The sequence below is a fragment of the Pongo abelii genome, chromosome 9 (genome assembly GCF_028885655.2).
Source record: "Pongo abelii isolate AG06213 chromosome 9, NHGRI_mPonAbe1-v2.0_pri, whole genome shotgun sequence".
NCBI classification, from domain to species: Eukaryota; Metazoa; Chordata; class Mammalia; order Primates; family Hominidae; genus Pongo; species Pongo abelii.
The window spans coordinates 44,621,986-44,645,454 of NC_071994.2; the positions used below are offsets into that span (position 1 = coordinate 44,621,986).

The 23,469-nt window shown below is 34.2% G+C and overlaps 1 protein-coding gene across 5 annotated transcripts in view; it reads right to left on the reverse strand.

Annotated features, from left to right (window-relative positions):
- GAS2 (growth arrest specific 2) overlaps positions 1 to 23,469 on the reverse strand; it is a 179,951-nt gene that overhangs the window by 77,209 nt on the left and 79,273 nt on the right. For all 5 annotated transcript variants that reach the window (XM_054524565.2, XM_054524566.2, XM_002821950.6 and 2 more), the window contains exon 4: positions 9,417 to 9,558. In XM_054524565.2, the coding sequence (XP_054380540.1) occupies positions 9,417 to 9,558 (142 nt within the window). The remainder of the gene's footprint in view (positions 1 to 9,416; positions 9,559 to 23,469) is intronic.

The window sequence follows — 23,469 nt, forward strand, 5'->3', positions numbered from 1 at the left end:
TGGCTATAGCATCAAGAGCTTTGGATACAATGTCATCCATTTCTTGATGACAAGAATGTCAAAATATAAAAACTATTAGTTAACTGACTAAATTGTGTCAATGTGCAGCTAATAACCAACTATAAAAGATAATACCTGATAATAATGGTTCTTTAACCAACTTACTGTACATATTCTGAGTACTAATTTGGAAAATCAAATTCATTCTGAAGAAAAATAATAATGTGAGTGCTATAAGAAAGACAATTTCACATGTAGGATGCATCAATATTGTGTATTTCTTTGCTTCTTCATTTGCCAATTTAAAACAGCTTTTGCATGCCAAAACTCAATATCAATTCTATCATAGACTCATTAGAAAAGCAATTTGGCAAACTGAGAAGAAACTGCATGATTCTCCATTTTATTTCCTTAAGAGAATCAGCCCATTAAAATTTAAGACAGATAAACCTCTTCCCCAGCATCATTTCTTAGGAAAATGCTAACAGAAAAATGGTGTTTTACTTTCACTTCTTTGTGTAAATATTGCCTTTTTATAAATCAATAAAATTGCTTTAAAGCACATCTGTAATATTGCCTCATATGTTAATAGTTTTTCAAATAACGAATATACCAAGCCTGGCCACTAATGGACCAAAAAAAAAAAAAAAAAAAAAGGAATGATTGGTGACCAGTAAGCAATGACTAAGATAAATCTGTAGAGTTGCATAACTTAATGCAATACTTAGAACAGAGAAAGTCCTTAGTGACTACTATGCCTTATAAGACAAGGAAGATGATGGTTATGTGGTTATGTGGCGGTGGTGATAGGGGTTGTGATGATGAACAAACTGAATAAAGGCTAAAGTTTTACCTAGCATCTTTAGAAAAGGCAAGAATTTAAATCATGCCAATGTTTAATTGCAAAAGCAAGCACCCTTACCTTATTGCTATAAAATGTAAATTCAAATGTCTGTATGTAGTATCTATATTATACTAAAAAGGTGACTTTGGTAGTGGCACTAGAGCAAGTTCTAAACTAAGTTAATAGATGAAAAGAGTATAATGGTTGCATAATTCAAGCCACAAAGATTTGGATGTGAGTATGAGCACTAATACTTGCTGGTGATATTATTTTGGGAGGTTATTCTACAAAATCACATTTTTCTGCAGGAAAACAATAGTGCCCACCTCATAATATTTTTGTGATGATTAAACAAGATAATATTTACTGTTATGCTTAGCACAGTACTTGGCACATAGAAAATAACAGCCCAATGTTAGTTTTATATTTTTTTCTTTTCATTATTATTTTATTTGGTTTAGTCGATTAATATTAATTCACTTTTTTCCCTGTAAGCACTTTTTGTGCATCATAATATGTCAGTTACTAGACAGTGAGAGAAACTCTGGAATGAAGAGAAGATTACTGTTAGGAGATATAATTTAGATTGGTTCTATTATAATGAGTATATTTAAAATTTTTGTCTTTTATATTCTATCAGATATAGTTAATTCTAAATTTAATCAAACTTCAGGTTAAATGAGTCAATTTGGCCAACATGTAAAGATATAAAGCAGATATCCTTCAGCAATTACAAGTTGATGCTAAGTACAAAGTTCAAGTAACAATTGCATTAGGACATATGTCAGTTTTTGAAACACCAAATACCTTGCCTTTAATTTTCTTTTGTGATTAAAATAATTTAGTAGAGTTCACTTTTAATAACTATTTATGTAATTATGTATTGTCTATTTTAGAAGATAAAATAACTGAATGTATACCTTTGTCAATAGACAGGCAACTTTCACTGTACTGTGTTTGTACTAAAGCCTTTGCATGCAGTCATATGTACTACTCATCTTAAGCATATTTCATCATTTATCTTTTTCAAAAGGACATCTAGTTACATTAAAATTTATGGTAGGAGACATTTTCCCCACTTTATCATTGTAACATTAACAAGGTATTTTGCTTTGAGTTGGGGTAGAAGAGAGGATTGCTGTAGCTTTCCTCTGAGCAAATTCTCTTCAAAACAAATAAAGAGCTCTCTAGTCAATGGTGATTATTACACAAATGGTTTTATCATTGGCGGATTCTTTTTAAATAATCAAAACCATTTCAAGAAAAGCATAATGTAAAACACCTCTGGGAAAAGTAACACAGGTTTCCATTCAAAAATATGTGGCAAGAGACTCAATCTCATAACCTAGATTCTATAAAAAAAAAAATCTCATGGGCGTCAAATGTCAAATGGAATGCTGTTAGCTCCAGGAACAGAAAATGAGGCCTTCCACTAAAGCAAGAGGGTAGAATTTCAATGTCACAGAATCTGCAAGGATAAAATGCATTAGACCATGAATGTATAGTTTAGTTAAATATATTAAGTTTTAACAGGTGGGCAAAGAAATGAAAGCATGAAAAATTATGTTGTCCATTTGGTTTCTATATAACTAGAGGTTACAACATTAATGGCAATGTTGAAGAAAATCACTTTTTAGCCTTTTATTTAGTAAGGAAACTTGAAAAAATATACTTTTGGATAAATGTTGTTCACTTATAAAAATACTATAAATTAATGGCTGCCTACTTTCCCAGAGTAGAGAATTGGTTCTAATATGCCAAAGAGAGTGGTATAGTAGAAGAAATAGTAAGCTAGAAGTCAGAAGAATTGGTTCTACTTAAGGCTAATTTCTTCAACTCTAAAACAAGTGCCATGTCTTCTACCTGCTCTTCTTTATAAGGTAACCATATGGTTAAGAACACATGGTACCTGGTAAACACTCAATAAATGTTACTCTCTTGCACTAAAATGTGACCCACAGACCAGCAGTATTGGCATGGCATGGGAACTTATTAAAAATGCAAATTTGGGGACCTATCCAGCTCTAATAATCAGAAACTACATTTAAACAAATTTTCAAGGTGATGTGTATATACACTAAAGTTTGATAAGTACTGTATTAATCAATGTTATAATAATAAATAGTAGTTATAATTCCTACATATGTTTTGCTGAAAATATTTAAGTGTGCTTTGATATATGTAACATGCTCTACAAATGTGAAGGATAGCAATGGTGGTGGTGATGATGATGATGATGACGATGATGATGATGATGACGATGATGATGATGATGATGATGATGATGATAAATGGAGGGGAAATAATGCGAATGTTGGATTAGCCCTTAATAAATATTATAGGCATTTCTCTCCTGCCGGAATCTATAAGATACATAAAAACTTTCATGCTTCCCAAGAAAGTGAAGACAGTCACAAACTACTCTCTGTGTCATGTCACTCTGAGTAAGACCCACACAAAACTCTGTGAGGTTAAATGTAGGTGATAAATAGTGATAGCAATTTAGGGGCTATAAAACTGATCTGAGGCTGATGAGAAGAAGGAAAAAGCAAACAAAGAAGAATCTCACAAGCTCAATAATGATGTGTGTGAGTATCCACATTTCTCAGAATCACCAGTAAGAATGATTTAAAATAGAATATGGCATCCATGTAAATCATTTGAACAAGGAGCGTCCATTCATAATCTCATCAGTAATGGAAGCCCTACAGAATAGAATGAATTTCATTGCCTTTGCCCTAGAGTTGAGAAATATCCTGGAAAAAAGAGCGCTCTTTTTTCCTCTAGCACCCAGCACCCAGGTAAAATAATGGATTAAGCTACTATCACTCAGAATAGCAATCAGAGGTGAGTCTTTTCTAAGTTGGTATATATTTTTTCCTTTTGCTTGAAATAATTCTAATAACATCTAAAATGAATGCAGACAAAGTATATGTTTCTATAACAGATGGGGCATGATTTTTGAAGGTGAATGGAGCTGAATTCAAACTGTAGCTGGGCCATTTAAAAGTTGTGTAACATTGGATAAGGGATTTAATTGCTCCCTCCTGCATCTTCCTTGGCATACGGGAGAGGGCCAGATTTGAAAAGGGTTTTCTGAGTTCCAGAGTAAAAGTGAATTGAGATGCTAATGAAGTATGTACTTCATAAAACAAAAATGTGTTAAAAAACAAAAAGTCTAAAAGAAAATGATCCTGGGAAAAAATTAATATAAATAATCCAGGGCTGAATGAGTATCCTGAAATTATTATCATAAATTAATACTCATAAAAGTAATATAGTTTTTTTTCCCACAAAAATACTCTTATAGTCTTCAATATAGACAAAAACAAGAATAAGGAACGGTTTATCAAACACTTAAAGGCAGGCATAGATTCTTTTTCTGATGCAACATGTGTCTTTAAGAAATGAAATGGAAAATGCTAATATTTAAAAATCCACACACAAACCTTTTTACTTCAGGTAGACAATGTTTGCCTCTGAAGCAAAATGTTCACCAATGTTCAACAAAACAAAAAAAACTTGTAAAATTCCTCATCAGGATGATGCATCAAAAGAAGACAGTACCACACAGCAAACACAAACACAGAAAATAAATTTTTTTAAAAGTTATACTCAAACAAATCACACACATTTGCATGCTACACCACAGATAGCAAACCCTTTTCTTGTTGAGTAGATTCTTTCTCAGAGAAATAGATGAAGCATAGTCACTGGCCTCCAAATCCTATAATTATCCAATAACATAATGATATTGACACAATTATAGCAAGCAAAAAAAGTGTGTATTTTTAAAGTACTTCCCCATCCCTTTTTTCGCTATCTCCCAGCTCACCAGAATGTGTATAAATAAAACAAAATAAACAAATTTCTAGGAAAAAAAGTTAACTTGACAATTTCTAAATTGATAGGCCAATACAAATTACAAATAATAAACTGTACAGAAAGACTAGCAGTAATTTAATAAAATGGTTAGTTACTTAAAATATCTTAGTAAAAAATGACATAAAAGCATCAATTTCATGATTCATAATTGAAAACTGTTTTTAAGCTTGAAAATAAAGTATAGATTTCTGATCTTAATTTAAATTGTAAAACTTAGCCCCATAAAAACACTCAACATCATTTTAGAAAACGTGGTTAAATTATTTATTTAAATGAACATTTGAAAAATTCCTAAATTTACTGTTAGGAAGATTATTGATTTATACAGTCCAATAACTTACATTTCAGTGAAACTGAAAATATAAATACTTTCACACCTAGAGCCTTCTATAGCTATATATATATTTTAACTCTACAACTAAAAGCTAATTTCTTATAAAATAATTATTGGGGTCTATTTTGTTTATAGACTGATCAACTACATACTTTTGAATTCAAGAAAATACTTATGTTCATCTTTTTAACTTAAAGCACAATCCTAAATATTTTAAAGGAATCTAATGAAACTGTTATTCATCTTAATATATCAGAGTAATGAAAAGAAATGTTTCTCTTGTCACTTATATGTCAACATGGTTTGAACAGCAGGGGTCGGAGTGAGTGTTACATGTAGACCTTTATGGTTACAACATGCTCTGCAGACCACACAAAAACCTTTGTTATGATACAACATAGAATTCTGTAATCACTTAAAGTATCAGTTTAACTTCAACAATGTGAAAAACCCTTTTAATATACTGATGTATAAAATTTTATGTCAATAAATCTCTAGGCTAATTGGTCCAATTGCATCATAATATAAATCAATTGTTCATGTTTCAGATTACATGCCATAATTCTTCACTATCTTAAGTTTGTTAATAGATAATTGAAGAAAATGATATAATTTACAACCTAATTACTATTTATTTTTCCTTCAAATTCTGAATGTGAAATTTTATTGTTAAATATAGATACAAACGGGTGACCTTATGTTAATCATATATCATATTTTCCCATATCCTTAAATAGTTTCAAGAATATTATCTTCGGATGGCATCTATGGATGACTACAATTTGTTTAAGCTGCTACCAAATATCATAGGTTCCAGCTATTTTTTTTTAATGTTTCAGTAGAGATTCTGGTTCCTATCTCTACTAATTGCCTTTTAATACATTTTTGGAAGCAGAACAACTTAATCAAAGTGTATAACTACTTCTGAGGTCTTTGATATAAAATTGCCTTCCAAAGAAAGCATGCCAATTTCCAATTTTCTTCAGCAATGTATGGAAGATTCTGATATAATATATACTTACCAATACTAACTATATAATTTCCTTAATTTAGTTATTTTTTCATAGCTTTTATTCACATCTACCTTATTACTAAAGTGTCCAACACTTTAGTATCTTAATTGGATTTTTATAAGTCTTTTGCAAATAGGTTCTTCATGTCCACTTTTCTATGGGTTTATTTCTGAAACATTTCAGGATGTAGCGAACATATGATCTAAGAACTGACATTTTACAGAGGAAAAATTATCTCTAAAGAATGTCACAGAGTATAAATTACAGGTTAAACCCTGTATGTGGCATAGGAAGTTATCTGCCAAGCATAAAAAAGACAAGAAGCATGACATAAACATATAGAATTAGTTGCCCTCCCTTCTCCCCAGTTCATCGCTTGCACACCTTCCCTCACCCACTGAGGTTTCTTGCCATTAGCTGTTGTGAAAAGAGAACAGTGAGTTGTGAATCAAGATCCTCTGACAAATAATTGTACAAAAAAGCACTGCAACAGAGGGTAGCATATCAGTTGCCACAAAGATAAGGATGCTTTATGCAGGCAAAGACCTTTGAACAGCTGAACACAGAAGCCTCTTCATACACACTCAGTACAGTGATCTACTTTATCATTCAAACACATTTTTCCCATTCATCAGAGCATCTTTTCATTTTATTTGCTGTTCAAAACACTAGGACACAAAGGATGTGCTTCATCTTCTGTGCCACTGAAATGAAATCTTGAGGTTAAAAAAAAAAAAGCCTTGCCCCAAATTTCCTTTCAAAAGTGAAGTGTGAAAAGACATCAAGCAGAGGACACAGTGTTATTGTTGCAAGAAAGTCAACTCTGCAAGTAGAGTCCAAAGCCATCAGCAGCGGCTCAGTCTCTTCCTCACCCACAATGAATAATTTAAAAAAAAAAAAAAAAGGAGAAAGGGTTCCACTTGTGGAAATGGAACTTCTTATTGTCCTTCCTCCTGATTATCATGAACATTTATGAGCACAGCTGTTTCCTTTCTCTGACTAATCCTAAAGTCAATGCCATAATATTGACCCCCTTCTATTACATCCCTAGAGCCTATTATATATCACTTTGGGTTCTATTCTGAGCAGGAGAAATTGCAAATTTATCTTTTCGTTGAGCAGCAACTGGAAAACCTAACTAATTAATTTAACTTGGTACTGAGAAGTTTACAAAAGATTTTTACATTTTTATAGCCTTTAAAATTTGTACAAAAATTTTTGTACAATTATATATATAATAAATATAAATTATGGGCTTTTTATAATGTCAGAATATATTTTTTCAAACAGGCTGAAGAAGTAGGACATCTAAAAGTTCTTCCTGACATAATTTTATTTGCTATAGAGTAGGCATTTATATACCAGGGTCATTATGTAAGTTGCTTTAAACTTTATAATTTTAGGGTAAAATGTATTATTATTTGAATGGGGTTTTTAAAAGCCATCAAAGTAAATACACATTAGAACCTTCACCTATACTGCTATTTCTAGCAGAGAGGATTTAATATTAGATGGACTCTTCTTGGTGTCCACAGGAAAATTTCATTAGTTCAAACAACAAAAGAAGTCATGGACAATGAGAAAATGAGACAAGACCGTATTTACATTCACAGCTTTTATTAACCAATTTAGCCTATAGTAATCACTGAGAAAATGCTTCTTTAATGAAAAATTGTACAATGAACAAACTAGCAAATTAACGATAGTTTCCCCATGTGATTGTTCTTTGGCAATTCAGAGGCACTGTAGAATTTTAAATCGTGATGTTAATTGTCCACACATGCAGAGTGTACTCCTTGTTACTAAGATCTGATTTTATGGCTGTATGTTTTTACATGATCTTAACATTTACCAGATCTTGTAAGCAATTTTATTTAATTGTTTGTGCAAATAATTCTTCTACACCCCCTTCCTATAATCCTCCACTCACATGGTTTCCTACAAACCTGAAAGTTAAAATTGATCTGTAAATTAACCACAGGACTGAAAAACAGGTATTATCCATGTACGCACACATCTTCCACCAAATTTTTTTACTTTGATATGAGGAAATTGTAATAATAATCAAAAGCTGATTTATTTACTGAGCATTTCATGAGCACACTATTGTGTACAGCAGACTACTGTGAGATTATTTTGTTCCCTTTTTTTAATTCAGGTCTAGCATATTCCCCCAGGCTAAATTTATGCTGTTCCCATCTTTGCTAAGAGAATTTTCAGAAATTTGATGGTATTTCTTTGCCATATCACAGCACCTCCTCTGAGAACAAATACAGATTTCCTCAAGCACATAAAATGAGTAAGATTTCAGCTGTTTCCATAAATTTCCTAGGTTATACATGGGAATGGGGCCTAGGGGCAATAGGCATTTTGGCTGTTTGGAAGGTAATTTGTATACTTGTTCTCTCTGAAGGATGCTCACCTTACTTTGATGTTAATATTTGGTATTATATGACCTATTAAATTGATTTTTAAGGCTTCAGGCAAAAAGAAAGCAAAGTTTTTTTCTCTAGATGTCTCCTTTCTCAACTTGGTTGCATTTTGCAAAAATGAGCCTTTAGTTCTAATATTTTACATATTTGAGTTGTACTGTGGTGGAGCCTACGTGGAAAGTTGGAACATGTTATCCTAGTGTATGGAGTGGTATTGAAACACTGAATGCTCCAATGTATGTTTTGTTCCAAAGAAATAAGCTCATTCTATGATTTGGAAGTGACTTTGCCTAAATTCAATCAGAAACAACTACAGAAATCTATCCAGTTATCTCAGTAGGTGTAGGCACTAAGGTATCTGTCTTTTAATTCAACATATTTGATGATATTAATCTCTTGTTATCTTGCCTGATTTTTAACTCACTAAAAAAAAATAAATGAATGAATAATCTGTAGTTTCAATAAAGGTAGAGCTTATGGGCAATAGTGTTTCCATACTGTTGTAGAGGTGAAAAGACAAGAGTGCTCTCCATGGCTAGAACCTGCACAGCTACCCTTTAATCCAGATCAAAGCCTGGGGGTTAAATTTGGCCCTCTGTTTTCCAAATATCCAGAATTTTGCACCAATTTTGCACTAATGGCCCTTATATTTAGCTTGGAAAGAATTGTGCTACTTCTGTTTCTATTCTTGTATCCATGAGGTAACCAATAGTAAGAGGGCATATTCATTTTTCTATTTTGAAAGTATCATGTTATCAGCAAACCTGCAAGATTTCAACAAAGTCAGACTTTTTAAGCTAATAATCTGCAAAATGATGTCATACAAAAAACTTTTTGATGGCTATACTGACAAAGACAAAAGATAATTTGAGTATCTTATCAACTAAAATTCTGAAGTTAATACATACCCAAACCTTCCGATTCAAATAGACACGTTTCATCCACCCCTAAATCTCGGCACCAGGATAAGAAATTTGCTGTATTGTCTCGGGCAAAAAAGGAACCCGAGGGTGCACTGGCTTTGCATGGGATCTTCTTCAACGGTAGATTCTGAAAAATAAAGAAATTCATTCTAGGAGAAATCTGTCAAAGTTAGCACAATGATGTTTTAAAAACATGTTTTCAACAAAATGCTTTGGAATGACCTCATGCCAATAAGTAGGTTTGCAAAGAACCCTAGAAAGGAAATATAATGCTATGCAATTAACTTGGCAGTAAGGGACTGAAAATCTGTTCCTGCAAGCACATATCCTTTTCTTTTTAGTTCCTAGGAGTAAAGATAGTTAAGTACTTTTCTTGGCTCAGGCTGCTGCTTCTCTTTCTCTTCTATAATTTTTATGGCCTTCCCTTTCATCTAAGCATTCTATCAGCATTTTTCACAAAGTACTTATAAATGTATTTCTCATTGGAGAAAGAGGAATGGGAGAAATACAAATATATGAATATGATATACATATAACATATATACACCTGCATTCTTATAGGTATAAACACATACTGTAAAAATTACACAAGAATTATAAAGTAAAAAGAGAGCAGTGGAATTATTTAACATCATAAGTCTCAGTCATCAATACCAAGAAATGGAAATGTTAAAAAATAATGTAATGATAACATTTGCTGTGTGTGGTGGCTCATGCCTGTAATCCCAGCACTTTGGGAGGCCGAGGCAGGAGGATTGGAGTCCAGGAGTTTGTGACTAACCTGGGCAACATAATGATATCCTATCTCTACAAATAAAAATAAAAATTAGCCAGGTATTGTGTGCATCTATGGTCCCAGCTACTTGGGGAGCTGAGGCAGGAGGATTGCCTGAGCCCAGGAAGTTGAGGCTGCAGTGAACCTTGATCATGCCACCGCACTTCAACTCAGGTGACAGAGTGAGATGTTCTATCAAACATATAACATTCTACAGACTTTTTTCCAGACTATTTTCTTTTAAACCACAGGATATAGCGATAGCATATAATACAAACATAATTCTGGTCTGAACTCTGCTATCTGACCTTGAAATGCATGGTTTACATTCTGCATCATTTCTATTCTGGGATAAGAACGTACTTAAGATAAGGGTGGGGTGAACCTGGATAGACTTTTCTGTTAACCAGCTCGTAAAATTTTAAGCAGGAAATCTCCCTTGGAACCATACCAAGTGTTGATCTTTTTTCTTTAATAGAACGTAAATTATTTCCATGACATTCCATGAAGCTAAAGAATGTAATTCTTTGTGATGTGAAAGAATGAGCATGCCTTCGGGTGAGCTGGGCTACGTAGGACTTTGCCTCAACAAGCAAAAAAATAAAGGGAGAAGCAGTTTGTAATTTAAATTTATAAAATCTTTCTTATTTTCACAGTGAACCCTTAAATACAACCAAAATATTGTTGATTGTTGAACTCATTTACAAGGATGGTTATAAAAAAATAAAACAGTGGCTTAGGTGGATTGGTGAAGTCCTGCCAACATGCAAATCTTACTAGAGTTCTTACTAGAGTTCCAGGGATTTTGTGGTTATACATAATAACTTCAAACATTCAGTTACCACATCACTCAAAATGGGTGTCTGTCTAATCTCAAAGATCCATCTCTTCATTGCAACTCGAATTTGATTTAGGATAGACATAATCAAAGTTTCTGCATAAATACACAGATATATACTTCAGGCACTATAGCTATATAAACCATATATAGGGTTACCTATACAGCAATATTTCCTTAAATGATTTTGTCCAGATATCAAGTAATGGTTTTCAAAAGAATGCTTTCCTAGATGGGTTATAAAAACAATCAGAAATAGTGTAGTATAATGTTTCCCTTGTAAAGTATTCATAAACATTAATTAGTATTAAAATTAAAATATAAATTCCTTAAATCTAGCAATTCACTTCTAAGAATATATTCTACACATAAAATAGCATTCATGATTAAAATATATGTACAAATATATTTGTTGCAACACTGAATAGCAAAAAACAAAAATACATCAAGAGAGCTGGTATAAATACAATGAAACTCTATACAATCATAAAAAATACAACACATGTACATGTATTGAACCAGAAATATGTTCAGAATATACTCTTAAGCAGAAACAAATTTGCAAACAGATATTTTTTCTATGATGTATCATTTTATGATGTGTGTACATGCGTACACATTAGTGTGTGTATACACATGCAACATAGATGGCCATAAATAAAGTTAAATTGCATGTAAATATGTTGTGATACATATATAAATATTTACATGATTATAGAATGTAAATTTAGAAATAATTCAAGAAGGACATGCATAAATTGATAGTAATTGCCTTTGAGGAAGGGAATTGACTGATGTATCAACAAATATTTACTTATTTTATATAATTCCAAAACAAGTAATAGGATTTTTAGTGACTTTTATATTTTATCAATACTACCAAATTAAAAAAAAAATCAAAGTAGTAGGCAAGTTATGTCAGCCAAAACATATTATAAAAATAATCTGCTGAATAAAATCTCCAAGAGGTGATGGTAAAGCTTTTTTATGACATGAATAAGGCAAAAACTGTTTAGGAAAAGAACAAAATTAAATCCAAACAACGAGCCACTTTAAGATCTACCACCTATATCCCTGGTGGGCAGAAAAAACTACATGTGAAACCACTTCAAATCAATATACGAGTTTGCATGTAAAAACTATAATCTAGGAACTGTAAAATAATTCACATAGCTACAGGCTTGCCAAATGACATGAGGTACATGATCTACATGGCAAAAAGGAACAAAATATCCATTTTGCACTGAAGAAGCAAGAGATTGATTTGACACTTAATCCACTAAGGGGTACATTTCGAAAGAATACGCACAAGTGACAAGCCCTCAAATATCATTCAGCCCACTCTTGAAGAATTTACAAGGACAACCACTGAGCGTATAAATGAAAATAGCATTTATTTTCCCTTTACAAAGTCATGTACCTATCATATGCCAGAATCTCAGAATTTACTTAAAATTCAACGCAATCATATTGGAAGACAGGTAAGTCATTTTAAGACAAATAAAATGAAAGCTGGCTATTGATACTCCAAAACTTGGGAATCCCCAGTGTAGAAGAATTTAGCAGTAACACTGATCTAACTACTTGGCATTTAGGTAATTTATAGGCTATTTGCTTCTGTTAAATTGAGTGTTCCCATGCCAGCTGAAGACTGGGAAATAGTAAACAGTGTGAATAGAAGCTTCCAATTTTCATCCAGATAAAATATTTTATTTGAGGATTTTTTTTAAGTCACACTCATTAGTCCTATCAAGTCTATCACATATAACTAGGAATAAGGATCTCTGCTCATCAAGAATTTAAAAGAGAACCTTCAATAGCTCACCTGATATGTTTCCATATTAGTTTTCCATTAACTGCTCAATTCTCCAAAGAACTACAGCATTTAAATTGTATATTATCTTTGTTTACTCATGAAAGCGTTTTAAAAAAATATTATGTCCTCAAAAACTAATAGACGAATGAATGAATGAATGCTTAGACTGCCTCCTTAAACTAGATTATAATCGACTTGAGAACAGGACCAAATGCGCTGTGTTAGAATTTTTACATCCCCAAGGGACATGTTCCCAGGGCCTTCAAAATTCACTGTTAATGGCATAACTATGCATAAAATGCCTTCCAGAAATTCAGGAAAGCATAACTGAAAAATTTAATACCTTCAAACCTTTTCTGAAATTTACTGAATATGAATAATGAATAGAAAACAGTCAAGCTGAATCTAAATTGGATAGAAATTTAGGCTCACTCACTCACTAGCAAGAGTTATGCTATATTGTATAACAGTGTCCATAGTGTAGGATTCAATATTTTGTGTTAGCAAAATGAGAAGTAACTACCAATAAGCTATTGGGATTGTATGCAAGCAGTCAATAGGATAAATGGTAAAATTTCTAATATCAAGACTACTGATTTTATCTCTCAGCAAGATTAATCCAACATACATACCTATAGCTTCTAAAGTACTTATAGATTGGTTGATTGACCCTATAAGAGAACAGTTATGCATTCCAAAAGTGCCCTTCCAATTCCCGTCAGGAAACAACCAAGATTGGTGGCAATAAACAGAAAAAAATTAAATTTTCTTCTAAAGGCTGTTATTACTAATTCAACCCACTGCCTTTCAGATTAGCTTCCAGGTAGGGCTCTGGAGTCCAATCACCTGAGTTCAAATTCAGCTGTATTTCCCTTCATGCTACGATTAGGAAATATACTTAAAATCTGTATTTCAGTGTTCTCTGCTATACGATGTTCATAAAACAAGATGTACACCCCATTGACTATGTGTATGGGGGTGCAAATTAATTAAAATGTATTAGTAAGTGTTCAAAAAAGGTCATCAATGCAAGTAAAAACATACTGAATATCTATGATTTCCTTCTCTCATATTTTCTTGCCAACATTGCATTATTTCCATTATGGGTACAAGAATTCAGAAATAGACTGCCAAATAATTTACTTCTTCCTATCTTTACCCTAAATTTGAACCTTAGCTTCTGAATAGTTTTCTAATATAACTTTCTACATTGATAAAAATGTCCTATATCTGTGCTAACTAATATGGTAGCCATTAGCCACATGTGGCTATTGAATAGTTGAACTTTTAAGCATTTATTTCATTTATCAACTTAAATTTAAGTAGCCACATGTGGATAGTGGCTATCACATTAGACAGTACATTCATAGTGGGAAAAGTGAAGCTATAATTTGGAGTTTTATAAAGTGTGGTGTTTGACTACCTGACTAGCTTCCCTCCCAAATAATCTCCATGTCTCTCAACTCCCATAAAATCCAGTAGTTACCCTGGGCGTAGTTACTAAGACATACAAACATGCAAGTCATTTTCAAATATTGTACATATATGCTGCAGTATGTCCTAGTTATGGTGTCACGAAGTGCATTCATAACTAATTCTATTTATAGTGTTGTAATAATCTGCATCTGGAGAACCGGATCTTATTTAGCATTATACTGCCACAGTGCCAAATGTGGTGCTTTACACACAGGAGGTACTGACTTACTGTTTTCTGAAAGTTATGGTGGGGTTGGGGAGGAGGGTACTCATGTTATAAGTGCCTTCAGTGCTCTAGGTACACAACATTCACTTTCATATGGATTGTCCTATTTAATTCTCAAAAAAACACCACCAAATGAATTGGGTAGGTAAGAGAAGCCTCATTTTCCAGATGAAGAAACTGAGCTTCATCTCAGTTCAAACAACATTTGAACAACAGTTCAAACCAAATCATTTGGTCTCTTGTGCTCCTACACTTTCAACTGTTCCATGATAGCCCACCAATGCCTTGAAGGTAATATATTTCACATTTGATTTATTTCCCAAATGTTTGTCCAGGCAGCATTAAAATAAAGAATCATATATTCTCTTTCACCTATTCAAGTCAAGAGAAAAAAAGACTTGAGAGAATGGTATCTTTAGTTCCCTTGCATTGTGCGAACTGAAAATTTAATACTGGTAGTTTAAATAATTCATTCTTCACAAAAGTTTGAGTCATACTACTCCCCTTGATTACATCAAGTAGACATTTGAGATATAAAACAGAAGAGATACATAAACGAAGACATGAGGCTTGCCAAGAACTAATATTTTTTCTTTTCCAAAGGGTATATAGAGTGTACCGTTCAAATAGGCAGGCAATAAAGTCACTCTTTCCATGATGGAATTAATGTTTCCGCCTGTATCCCCTTGCTACTTTTAGTTTCACTGTATATTTAATAGAAAAATAATCTCTTTCAATAAAATTATTTCCTTGAACATTCATAGTATCAAGGTATCTAACTATAACAACCAAGTGGCTTGAAAAACGATGAAAATATAGTCTTTAAGATAAAAATTATAGAAATGTTTAAAAAGGGAAAAAAAACCTTTGTGGTAACCTAACCCTCTCCTGGGGAATCTGCAGTAAGACCCTGTGCCTCAAGCAGTGAGCTATGATTTAGGACAGTTGAACACACTAAGCTTGAATCCAAAATTGACCCTTTCTCCTTTGTCCCTCTCCAAGATAAATGCCACTTTATATAGAACAGATCTTAGATCAAAATTTTAGTGCAATATTCATGCTGTAATGGCATAGGAATATTCACATACACAAAAAGGAAATATAAAACAAGTTTCTCAGAGCAGAGTTTTAGTACACCTTTCTTCCTCTAAAATCATGAAATTAATCACTTAATTAACAAAGTTGGCAAATAAGTACAGCATTTTGAATTATCTGAAGTCATCTCCGGCGTAATATAAACTAATGTTTGAAATGAAGGTCAAACCTAGTCCTCAGACCTCAGGCTTACAAGATGGACAATAAAAGTTACTATGTAAATAACTTGAAAACGTGTCTACTAAAAATCTGCCCATGGATGCTTATAGCAGTTCTATTCGTTGGAAACAACCAAGATGTCCTTTAGTAGATGAATAATAAAGAAACGATGGTAAAGTCAGACAATGGGTTATTCAATGCTAAAAATAGAGAGCTATCAAGTCATTAAAACACAAGCTGAAAGTTTAAATGCATATTACTAAGTGAAAGAAGCCAATCTAAAAAAATACTACAGACTGGATGATTCCAACTACATGACAATCTGGAAAAGGCAAACCACGAAGACAGCAAAAAGATCAGGGGTTAGCAGGGAGGGACGGATGAAAAGGTAGAGCACACAGAATTGTTAGGTCAGTAAAACTATTCTGTATGATATTATATTGGTGGATACACATCATCTGTGAAAACCCAGACTGTTTAACACTAAGAGTGAACCCTAAAAACTATGGACTTTGGGCGACAATGTGTTAATGTAGGTTCAATGACTGTTAACAAATATACCACTCTGGTGTACTTTCCACTCAATTTTGCTGTGAACTGAAAGCTTTTCTAATAGGTGAAATCTAAAAATGTTGAATTCATAAAGTCAGGGACTAGAACGGTGATTGCCAGGGGTAGGAGAAAGGGGTTGAGGGCTTGGGAGTTGTTAGTCAAAGGTACAGTTTCAGTTAGCCAGTATGAGTAAGTGCTGGAGATCTATTGTACAACCTGGCGACTATTACTAATAACAATGTATCACATAATAATTGCTAAGAGAGAAGATTTTAAATGTTCTCATCACAGAAAAATAAGTGGAGTGTTGAATATTTTAATTACCTTGATTTAATCATTTCATAATGTATGCCTATATGAGAGAAGGAAATCATAGATATTCAGTATGTTTTTACTTGCATTGATGACCTTTTTTGAACACTTACTAATACACTTTAATTAATTTGCACCCCCATACACATAGTCAATGGGGTGTACATCTTGTTTTATGAACATCGTATAGCAGAGGACACTGAAATACAGATTTTAAGTATATTTCCTAATCGTAGCATGAAGGGAAATACAGCTGAATTTGAACTCAGATAACTGGACTCCAGAGCCCTACCTGGAAGCTAATCTGAAAGGCAGTGGGTTGAATTAGTAATAACAGCCTTTAGAAGAAAATTTAATTTTTTTCTGTTTATTGCCACCAATCTTGGTTGTTTCCTGACGGGAATTGGAAGGGCACTTTTGGAATGCATAACTGTTCTCTTATAGGGTCAATCAACCAATCTGTAAGTATTTTAGAAGCTATAGGTATGTATGTTGGATTAATCTTGCTGAGAGATAAAATCAGTAGTCTTGATATTAGAAATTTTACCATTTATCCTATTGACTGCTTGCATACAATCCCAATAGCTTATTGGTAGTTACTTCTCATTTTGCTAACACAAAATATTGAATCCTACACTATGGACACTGTTGCACAATATAGCATGACTCTTGCTAGTGAGTGAGTGAGCCTAAATTTCTATCCAATTTAGATTCAGCTTGACTGTTTTCTATTCATTATTCATATTCAGTAAATTTCAGAAAAGGTTTGAAGGTATTAAATTTTTCGGTTATGCTTTCCTGAATTTCTGGAAGGCATTTTATGCATAGTTATGCCATTAACTTAGTGAATTTTGAAGGCCCTGGGAACATGTCCCTTGGGGATGTAAAAATTCTAATACAGAGTATTTGGTCCTGTTCTCAAGTCGATTATGATCTAGTTTGAGGAGGCAGTCTAACCATTCATTCATTCATTCATCTATTAGTTTTTGAGGACATAATATTGTCTAAGGTATAATTAAACCTTATAATTATACACAGCTTTAAGGATTCTCTTTGGAGTTAATTTCCAATTTTATTCCACTGTGGGCTGAGGGAGTACTTGATATAATTTCAATTTTCTTAAATTTATTAAGACTTGTTTTGTAGCCTATCTTAGAGAATGTTCCAGGTGTTGAAGAAAAGAATCTTTATTCTGCAGTTGTTGGATAGAATGTTCTGTAAATATCTGTTAAGTCCATTTGTTCTAGGGTATAGTTTAAGTCCACTGTTTCTTTGTTGACTTTCTGGCTTGATGATCTATCTTGTGCTGTCAGTGGAGTATTGGGGTCCCTCACTATTACTGTGCTGTCATCTATCTCATTTCCTGTGTGTAGTGGTAATTGTTTTATAAATTTGGGAGCTCTCATGTTAGGTGCATATGTATTTAGAATTGTGATATTTTCCTGTTGGACTAATCCTTCTAACATTATATAATGTCCCTCTTTATCTTTTTTAACTGTTTTTCCTTTAAAGTCTGTTTTGTCTGATATAAGAATAGCTACCGCTGCTCACTTTTGGTTTCCATTTGCATGGAATATCTCTTTCTACCCTTTTACCTTAAGTTTAGGTGAGTACTTATTTGTTAGATGATTCTCTTGAATATGGCAGATACTTGGTTTTTGGATTTTTATCCATTCTGAGATTCTGTACCTTTTAAGTGGAGCCATTTACATTCAATGTTAGTATTGAGATGTGACATAGTAGTGTTCTATTCATCATGCTAGCTGTTACCTGAATACCCTGTTTTTTTTTTTCTCATTGTGTTATTGTTTCTCATTGCTTTCTCATGTGTTATTGGTCCTGAGAGATTTATGCTTTAAGGACATTCTATTTTTGTGTATTTCAAGGTTTTGTTTCAAGATTTAGGACTCCTTTTAGCATTTCTTATATGCTGGCTTGGTAGTGGTGAATAATTCTCTTAGCATTTATTTGTCTGAAAAAGACTTTATCTCTCTTTCATGTATGAAGCTGAGTTTGCTGTGTACAAAATTTTTTGCTGATAATTATTTTAAGGAGGCTATAGATAGGACCCCAATCCCTTCTGGTTTACAGGGTTTCTGCTGAGAAATCTCCTGTTAATCTGACAGGTTTCATTTTACAGGCTACCTGATGCTTTTGCCTCTCATCTCTTAAGATTTCTTTCCTTCATCTTGACTTCAGATAACTTGATGACTATGTAAGTTCCTAGGTGATGATGTGTTCGTGATTAATTTACCAGGTATTCTTTAGAGCTTCTTGTATTTGGATGCCTAGATCTCTAGCAAGACCAGGGAAGTTTTCATTGATTTCCTTCAAATAAATTTTCCAAACTTTTAGATTTCTCTTCTTCCTTGGGAACACCAATTATTCTTATGTTTGGTCATTTAACATAATCCCAAATTTCTTGGAGTCTTTGCTCATTTTTTAAATTATTTTTATTTGTCTTCATCATATTGGGTTAATTCAAAAGCCTTCTTTGAGCTCTGAATTTTTTCTTCTACTTGTTTGATTCTATTGTTGAAACTTTCCAGTGTATTTTGCATTTCTCTAAGTGTGCCATTCATTTCCAGAAGTTGTGATTGTCCTTTCTTTATGATATCTATTTCCCTGGAGACTTTTTCATCTATATCCTATGTGTTTTTTGTATTTCTGTTTTCCTTTCTTTTCTTTTTTGACGCAGTCTCACCCTGTTGCCAGGCTGGTGTGCAGTGGCACAATCTTGGCTCTGTCTCCTCGGTTCAAGCAATTCTTATACCTCAGCCTCCCAAGTAGCTGGGACCACAGGTTTGAGCCACCATGCCTGGCTACTTTTTTGTATTTTTAGTAGATATGGGTTTTCATCATGTTGGCCAGTCTGGTCTTGAACTCCTGACTTTAAGTGATCCACCTGCCTTGGCCTCCCAAAGTGCTGGAATTACAGGCATGAGCCACTGCCCCCGGCCTTTAATTTCTTTAAGTTGGTTTTCATCTTTCTCTGGTGCCACCTTGAGAAGCCTAATAATCAACTTTCTGAATTCTTTTTCCGGCATTTAAGAAATTTCTTGGTTTAGACCATTGTTGGACAGCTAGTATGATCTTTTGTGGGTGTCATAGAATGTTGTTTTGTCATATTACCAGAATTACTTTCTAGTTTCTTCTCATTTAGGTAGAATGTTTCATTGGAAAGATCTGGAACTGAAGGGCTGCTGTTCAGATTCTTTTGTCCCACGGGGTAATCCCTTGATGTGGTGCTCTCCCCTTTCTTCTAGGAATAGGGCTTCCTGAGAGCCAGACTCCTGTGACTGTTATTACCCTTCTGGATCTAGCCACCCAGTGGGGCAACTGGGCTCTAGGCTGGTGCTGAGGAATGTCTGCAAAGTGACCTGTGATGCAATCTATCTTCAGGTCTCCCAGCTGTGGATGCCGGAACCTGCTCTGGCAGAGATGGCAGGGGAGTAAAGTGGACTCTGTGGGAGTCCTTGGTTGTAGTTTTGTTTAGTGCACTGGTTTTCTTGAATGTTGGTTATGCTAGCAGTGAAGTTGTCATGTGGACAGATTCAGGACCTCTGGTTAGCCGGGGTGTGTCAGGTGGTAGAATTAGCTGTTGTTTTTTCTTTCTTCGAAGCAGGGTTGTTCTGTTATGAGTTGCTGTAATGACTTGAGTTGGTTGGCCTCCAGCCAGGAGGTGGTGTTTTAAAGAGAGTGAAAGGAGGATAGCAGTAGAAGAGGGATATAATTTTGCCCTACATTGGCCAGATGAGTGCTCAGGTTTCTCAGGTGATGGGCAGGGTCACACAGCTCCCAAGAGATTGTCTTTTGTCTTTGGTTATCAAGGTGGGCAGAGAAAAACCATCAGGTAGGGACAGGGTTAGGTGGGTTTGAGCTGAGACTCTCCTTGGGTAGAGCTTGCTGCAGCCACTGTGGGGGTTTTTGGGGTGGCTTTCAGGCCAATGAAGTTATGTTCCCAGGGAGATTATGGCTGCCTCTGCTGCACTGTACAGGTCACCAGGGAAGGGGGGGAAATCTGGCAGTGACAGGGCTCACCCAGATGCCACATAGCCAGCAAGGCCAATCTCACTCCCACCATGCCTCCAGAACTGCACTGAGTTTATATCCAGGCAGCTTGTGAGCATGGCTGAGATCTTACCCCAGGCTATAAGCGTCCCAATTGAGAAAGCAAGCAGGGCTCTCAGGCCTCGGCCTGCCTACCCACACCATCTGTGGCTTCTGCACTTGTATCTGCACTACCTGTTTTCCCCCTCTCCCCCTGATTCTGCTCAGGAAAGTTTGTGCTCAGTCGAAATTATTACAAGGTTCAGCTAGGAGCTTACCTCACCCTGTGCACCTCCCAAATTCCACCGGCTGCTTTCCTTTCCCCAAGGACCTCTGTGAGATAAGGCCAGAAATGGCTTCCCTGGACTTCAGTTGAAGACTGGAAGTGCCTATGGGGCTCTTCTGGCTGCTTCTTCTACTTTTATCTTTGATTTGGCTTCCTAAATCTGTTTTGGCTCTAAGTAAAGTTAATCCTTCTCCCATGATCAGGATTTTTCAGTTCACAGTGGGGATATGTGTTTAGAGGCTGACTTTTCCCCCCTCACGCTTTGGGAACTCATAGTTTTTTCAGCTGTCTCATGGCATTTGCAGAAGCAAGCTGCTTGTTTCAAAGGGTCTGTGAATTATTTCTGTTTTCCTGATTTGTTCCTGTGATGGTTCTTGGAGCAAAAGTTCACAATGTGAATCTCCAGACACTGTTCTGTACATCTAAGTGGGAGCTGCTTGTTAGTCCTGTCTTCTATCTGCCATTTTTCCTACTTGAATTGTAGATTTTAACATTTTAAACTAAGAATTAACATAGACTTTGGGAAAAATAATTATGACATTGCTGTCAAGAATGGACTAAAGGAAAAAAAAATTAATGATACTTCTGCAGAAGGAAAAACAGTGATTTCTTTTTCTCTTGACACTTCCATCTTGGAAACCCTTAAGTCACAGCTGAGTGATAAGACAGAAAAAGTGACATACAAAATGGAATATGAAAGATTTCTCAGAAAGAGGAAGGAGCTTGAAATAGCAGGTGTGACAACCCTCAGATTCTCCAAAAAATTAATAGAAATTATTATTAATTATAGATCAATCAAATTGATGATAGTTATATTTTCGAGAATGTGCTTCAGTTTTTCTCTCTCTTCCACAGTTAAGGAACTTCCTTAGGAGTAAGAAACATATATATATATATATATATATATACACACACACACACACACACACACACATATATATACACACACATATATATATATCTTGAATTTTTCATTTCCAACAAATATTCTGCATGTTCCATGACATCATAATTTATCATTATTGGCAGCAAATTGTGAGTTCAGAGTCTCTGGCTCTAATATTTTAGTCAAAACTATTTTTGGGTACTCATCTGTAAATTATGTATGAGATAAGTATTTTCAAAAGTTCAAAGATTTTTTAATAGATGGATTCCAAGAAAGGAATCTATTTTAGTGGCTCACAGATTACTAAACAATTTTAGGGGAAAAAGTTTTTTTGTTTGTTTGTTTGTTTGTTTTGCTGCTAACTTCACTGCACTAATAATGACCAAGAACAGTAATTTAATCTAATTAAACTTTCGAACTGAAGGCCTAACATTTGTAACGTTTTGAGAATTAAATAAGATGTCCTAGAAAGCACCTAATACCAATCCTAGATAATAGCTTATCTTCAATTAATTTAATTTTTTTTCAAATACATGTCTACTTTCAATTACATTTACAAAGAATGCCCTGAGGAGAGTTGACTATTAGTTGTATCACCACATCTGTAATTACTGTAGTAAGCCAACATATACACAGGAAAAAATAAACATTTAAGACAAATGCTTTACCTTTCTATGGTGATTTAATTACAATATCTTCTGTGTTTTTTTTTTCATTACCATGCTGTGCATTCACCTCTGAGTTCTACAGTCTAATCAAATTAGGGTTTTCAAACAGAAAATTTGATTGAGTTTTTCCCTGCTTAAAAATCTTCAATGACTTCCCAGTGCTTTTAGGATAAAGACAAAGCTCCCTATGATGTGGCTTCCATGGTTTGTATTAGCCTGTACACCATCTACTCTAGTACCATGGGCCCTCTGTCTCCTGTAGCCATGCTAGCATTTGTTCCAATGCCTGCATGTTCTCCATCCTGCCTCCCACCACAGGCTTCTTGCACATTAAGTGTCCTCTCTGCTCTTCCCATATTTCTTTGCCCAAATAATTGCAAGTCCCACCCTTTACACTTCAGTTTACCTAGGTAAAATCCACATTGTTTAAGTGCTCCTGCTATCAAGTTCCTTCATATGATTAACTGATTAACAACTATCTCTCCTTTTAGGCTGTAGGCTTTATGAGGAATGGAACAGTGACTGGTTTTGTTCACCACCTTATTCCTAGCACCTAGTGTAATACCTATCAAATATTACTTATGAAACATTTATTGAATAAATACAAATATGATTATAGCTGAGGGATATATTCCATATATAGTGAGGGGCAGCAGAATGGAGTGGTCATAAGTACATTTGGAACCAGACTGCCTGAGTTTGAATACTGGATTTTTGATTACTAGTTGTGTTGACATGAGGCATATTAACTTCATCTGTGAAATGGCATAATAATAGCATCTACATCATGACGTTGCTATGAGGGTTATATAAGTTTAAACAGAAGTTCTTGAAATAATGACTGGCATATGGTAAAATTTAAGTGCATGTTTGTTAGAAAACTGAAGAAAAGGACATTT